This window comes from Chamaea fasciata, unplaced genomic scaffold (genome assembly GCF_029207755.1).
Source record: "Chamaea fasciata isolate MVZ Bird 193981 ecotype frontalis unplaced genomic scaffold, bChaFas1.0.hap1 SCAF_7, whole genome shotgun sequence".
NCBI lineage: Eukaryota > Metazoa > Chordata > Aves > Passeriformes > Sylviidae > Chamaea > Chamaea fasciata.
The window spans coordinates 38996442-39001518 of NW_027094092.1; the positions used below are offsets into that span (position 1 = coordinate 38996442).

The following is a 5077-nucleotide window of genomic DNA, read 5'->3' on the forward strand; positions in this document are numbered from 1 at the left end:
TAACACCACATTTATCATGAAGTCTTTGCTTGCAAGAAAAATAGGTAATAATAACACACATTATATTTTGAAACAGAGTTCTTGAAACTCAGCAGGAAAGTGTCAGAATTAGAGCAGTAGTCAGAATGTCAGGTCTCAAGAGAGGAAAAAAAACAAACAAGCAAGTGTATTTAAAGAGACATTTCAGAGCTTTAAGTTCTCTTAAGGGAAGAAAATACTTCCTTATTCTCCCTGCACCCCAAAAGGCTTGGATGAGACCAGTTAGCTGTGTATAACTGCACTCAGAAAACCTTGAATCAATATTTAATATTACAACTTTAATTGAAAACCAACACGATAATAATAATAATAATAACAACAATAATAATAAGTGAGCATCAGCACTCTGAACTGCACAGAAAGCAAGTTCTGTAGCCAGGATGAAAGCTACTCTACAGGAATTCCCAAGGGAAATCACAGAGGAAGTGTTTACCTCATTTAAAAAAGGGCACAAACGGTGAATCTTTCCTTACTCTCAAGGGACTCCATGGAAAACAATACATCTGCCAAAAGAGAATGAGATTTGCATGATGTATTTGGACTCACGTTAAATCCTCTTTCAGTGTGGCGTGTCAGCACCTTGTCTGATTCTAAGGGAGCTGCATATTGCATAGAGGCAGCAAGTTTTGTATCAACACAACTTGGGAGAAAAGCTGTAATTGAAAAATTTATTCTCTGCTACAATAAAAATGAGTATGAAGTAACAAATAGGGCAGTGATTTATATCATCCTTTATTCTCTTCAGCTGAAGTATAAAACTGACTCCCCATTAACCTCTCGCTTCCTCAGCAGTTTAATGACTTTCTAAGTATAGAAATGCTCTTTCATTTTTTAAGAATGTCAGTATGAAAGCATAGGGGTTGCAGTTTCATCCAAATTTATGGGAGTTCACCTCTCCAAAAGTTCCAGCAATTAGATTGAAAACGAGAGCCTCCAAGTACCACTCAGGCAAGGAGTGACTTCGAAATTACAAGACGCAAGTCCTCAAGCGGTCCACTTTATGCTTGCTCCAAGGAAGGCACCCGACGAAGAGTTTCTGAGAGAATCAAAATGCACAATTGTTGCAGCTGCAATCGCTCTGTCGGCCGGGCTGATCTATTTATATTTTAGTGAAATCAGCACCGAAATAACTGTCAGACCGACAAAAACTCCTGACTGTCCAGACTTCAATCCCCTTAAAAGAACGTCGCTTCACGCTCCTGCGCCTGATGATGTGCAGGCCCTGCGCAACCAGGTCCCGCGGCGCCTCTCCCTCGGATCCCCGCGGCAGCAGGGCTGGAGGCAGGAGGGACGTGGGGACCCGAGCGCTGGCCCGGGTGGGAGCTGCCGCTCAGGGCAGCCCCGAGGGACGCGGCCTCGTTAGTCCGGGGCTATTCACCGCCCGCTGCTCCGCTGGGCTCCGCGGAGCCTGCCTCCGTCTTGCTGCCAGCCTCCGGCGACTCCTTTTCCCCGCGGCCCTCGGATTCCTTGTTAAAGCAGATTTTGAACACCCCCAGGACTGTCATGACCAGGATGACCAGCACCACCACCGCAACCGTCACCAGGATGAAAACGTAGTTGGAGGAGGAGGGGGCCGGCGGAGCAGCCGTCTTCTCTCCGCCGGCGGCGGCCGTGGTGGTGGCGGGCGGCACCGTGGAACCGCCAGGTGCCGGGGTGGAAGGAGGCTGCCCCTCCGGCCTGGCACGGGACGGCTCCGCGGGGCCGCCTGCAGCGGTGGGGGCCGGCGCCGTGCCCGGGCAGGGAGCTCCGTCCGGGCCGCCCGGGGTGCACGCACAGGCGAAGCCGCCGGCGGCGTCGCGGCACCCGGCGGCCTCGGCGCACCGCCCGCTGTCGGGGCTCCTGCGGCCGAAGGAGCAGGGGCAGAGGGGCTTCTCTGCCGCCTTCCAGGCGAAGCCGCCCGGCTCGGGCTGGCAGGCGAGCCGCACCTCCCCGCCGGGACACGCCACCGTCAGCACAGTGCCCGGCGGGCTGAAGCCGGGGCCGCCGCTGCGCACCTCGAAGGGGAGCCGGTAGTCGAGGTCGAGGGCGCCCGCGGGACTGAGGTCGGGACAGGCGCCCTCGTACTGGTACTTGCAGAGGTAGCCCGGGCTTTTCAGCTGGCAGGCCCGCTCCTTCCAGCCCCAGCTGGGGCCGTCCCCGGGGTCAGCCGCCAGGTGCAGCCCAGCGCAGCGGGCGGTGAGGCAGGACCGCAGGGGCTCCCGCAGCCACCGGCCGAGCGCCGCCGGCACCTCCTGCGGGGCCGTCCCATCCTCGACGCCCTCCCAGGAGAAGCCGCGGAGCGGCTGCTCCTCGTGGGTGCAGGCGGAGGCGTTCCTCTTCAGCCCGACCCAGAACAACGCGGGCGCGGGCACCTTTGCCAGCAGCTCCAGCAGCAGGCGCAGCTCCGTCTCGCCGCTGACCCAGGCGAGGCTGCCCCGCCGCTGGTGGCAGGCGCCGCGGGCCTCGGCGTACGAGACGTTGGCGAGGTGGGCGCTGAAGCAGGCGCCGGCGGGCGGGCAGTGCACGGCGGCCCGCGGGGACGGCGGGGTCCGGCCCAGGGCGCAGGCCGCAGCCAGGAACAGGCACCAGGGCCCGGCCCGCCTCATGCCGGCGGCGGGATGCGGAGGGCTGAGGGGCGCGGGCTGCCCCTGCGGCTACGGTGGCGTTCGGCCCCGGCTTGGGCTGGCCTCTGTTGCCCGCGCCGGCCCCGCTCCCACGGCCCTCCCCCGGACCTGCTGGAGGAAACGTGTCGGGAGCCGTGGCTGACCTCGGCATCCTCCGTTTGTTGGAGGGCCCAGGACAAGCAGCTCCCGGCGCCGCCAGGAAGCGCTCGTCCAGCCCGGCGGGCGGTGCCCAGCCGCGGGGTAGGACGGTGCCTTCTCCGCCGTCGGAGGGACCGGAGGGTGGCGAAGCCCTAAGCCGCATCTGTGGGACCGGGATCACGGGCCCCGTGTCAGGCCCGTGTCCCCGAGATGCCCGCGCCCATCTTGCTGGCTTGTTGCACAGCGCTTTCCGGAGAAAAGCGGTCCAGCTTCAGTTATCTCTTCTTGAAGGACGAAGGTTTCTTGGTTAGGGGAGGCTGTGCTATCAACCCCGTAGCTTCCGATACAGGGGGCGATTTAACCGTCACGAAAACTGGTTCAGCTCACGGTTTTCCAGCGGGCTGGCCTAAATGCATCATACATCAGGTGCCTGCGTTGACTTCAGTAGTTGTTCTTGAATGAGTTTCACTGATCCACTGCAACTGTTCCTCCCAATGTAGTCCCCATGTTGCCTCATTTCCATACTCCTTACTGTTATTTCTGTGTGCTGTTGCCTGATGTGTACGTTCAGATACAGCACACAACTGACTCTCTTCCCAGGTATTTTATGTGGCATGAAACTGCAGGCATATATGTGCATTTTGTTTTCCATGTTTTACGTTGGAAAAACCCATGTCAACGTTTTGGTTTTGTGAATAAAACATAATACAAATTTCTAGTATTTGAATACCATGGGAGGGTGGAGAAGGAGAAAAAAAAGCAAAAAATAAATTATCAATCTGGAGTTTTTTAAACATTAGGTTTCTCAGTAATTGCAGTCCATTTGGGTGCCAGTAGTCTGGTTTTATGGGAAACAGGTTTTCATAACAAAAAGAGAACTTGTTGGTTAATTCTAGATGAAATTGGATTTCTGGTTAATCAAGGTGTCGAGATGCTAACAGTCACCTCAAAGTATACGCTGTTGTAGCAGCTGTGTATTCAGAGCTTTGCTGCCTACTGGAGTTGTAATTCCTGCTTTCATTCTCCTCCGTGGTGCACCAGGGCAGAGGCATCGAGCCATCTGCCTGTGTGGGTCAGCACCTGGAAATTCTTACTGCCTGCCTGCATTTTAAGCCAGAAAGATGCAATTCATTTTGCATCAGGAAGCTTTATCACCTGCTATTCACATTCCTAGTTCTTCACTGAATCTGGCTTTAAATGTACCCAAACTGAATGAATTGTTCCTTGAGCCCCCTGTTTTTCTTGATGATGTACAAAAGCTGTGCTTCTGCACATACCTGTCAAGTTAGTATCTTGAGCCATTTTGCCCAAATCTGGTTTGAGAGAGAAGAGAGTTTGCTACAGCTTTGCTATTGCCATCTTACTGGGGAATGCTTACGAGGCTTTGCCTAATATTCCGCTGCAATCCTACAGCTTCACTTTGTTTTCTCTTTCAAAATTGAGTTCCTTTATTACAGCCAAACAGAAGCTAAGCTTTGTAAATAGAAGAAATAATGTAGAAGCCCCAAAATTTTCATGTTATTCTTCAAACCTAGGACTCTGTCCCTGAGGAGGAGAATGCAGCTCAGTCCATGAAAGCCTTTGCTCCCTTGCGTCTCTACTAAGCTGTCAGCCAAGGGCATGATTTGAGCCGTCTGGGCTGGCCTCTCTAGCAGGTAATTGATGGCTATTACCGGCTCATTTCACACAGGCCATGACTTTAATTTCCTAGGCTATATATGAACCAGCAAACTGGCAAACCAGTTTAGAAACAATAGGTTAGCCACCAGTGCCCTGGGCAGTCCAGTCTCGTCAGAAGAACTTGTACTGCACAGAAAAATGAATACACTGAAGGCTTTTGCCTGCTGAAAACAGAGGCAATGGCTGTACATCTGCTCAATCTGCCTGTATACCTGCTCTCCTGTATTGCTGCCCCTGAATGTCCTGCAAAATATTTTAAAAATAACAGGTCTGCTGGATCTCCAGAAAACAGCTCTTCCTCTGTTATTTTACTGTTCTTTCTAGTTCTTACATTTAGGTAAATAAGAAATCACTCTTCATGGGGCTTTTTCTGGAGAAGTCCTTTCTTGAAAGAGAGGATTAGCTACTCCCACACAAATGCTGGTACTAGTCCACATATGAGGCAACTAAACTTCTACATATAAAGAAGGCTTTATTACACAAATGTGAATGTTAGAACTGGTGGATGTATAAGCTCTAATGCAGCTGTTGCTTTCAACAGTTAAAGCCTTATTTAGGTGTAGTGATTTCTTAGTTTATTTCCTGTAAGATCTTAGCCCTTGAAAAAATGGTGGTTT

General features: G+C 52.7%; 1 protein-coding gene across 1 annotated transcript; it reads right to left on the reverse strand.

The window, feature by feature from the left end:
• Nucleotides 1-1057: 1057 nt before the first annotated feature.
• CLEC14A (C-type lectin domain containing 14A) lies at nt 1058-2793 on the reverse strand. The gene is given in 3 exon segments (XM_066188460.1): nt 1058-2633; nt 2636-2712; nt 2715-2793. Coding segments are annotated over 3 exon segments (1380 nt in total). The 3' UTR covers nt 1058-1409.
• Nucleotides 2794-5077: the final 2284 nt, after the last annotated feature.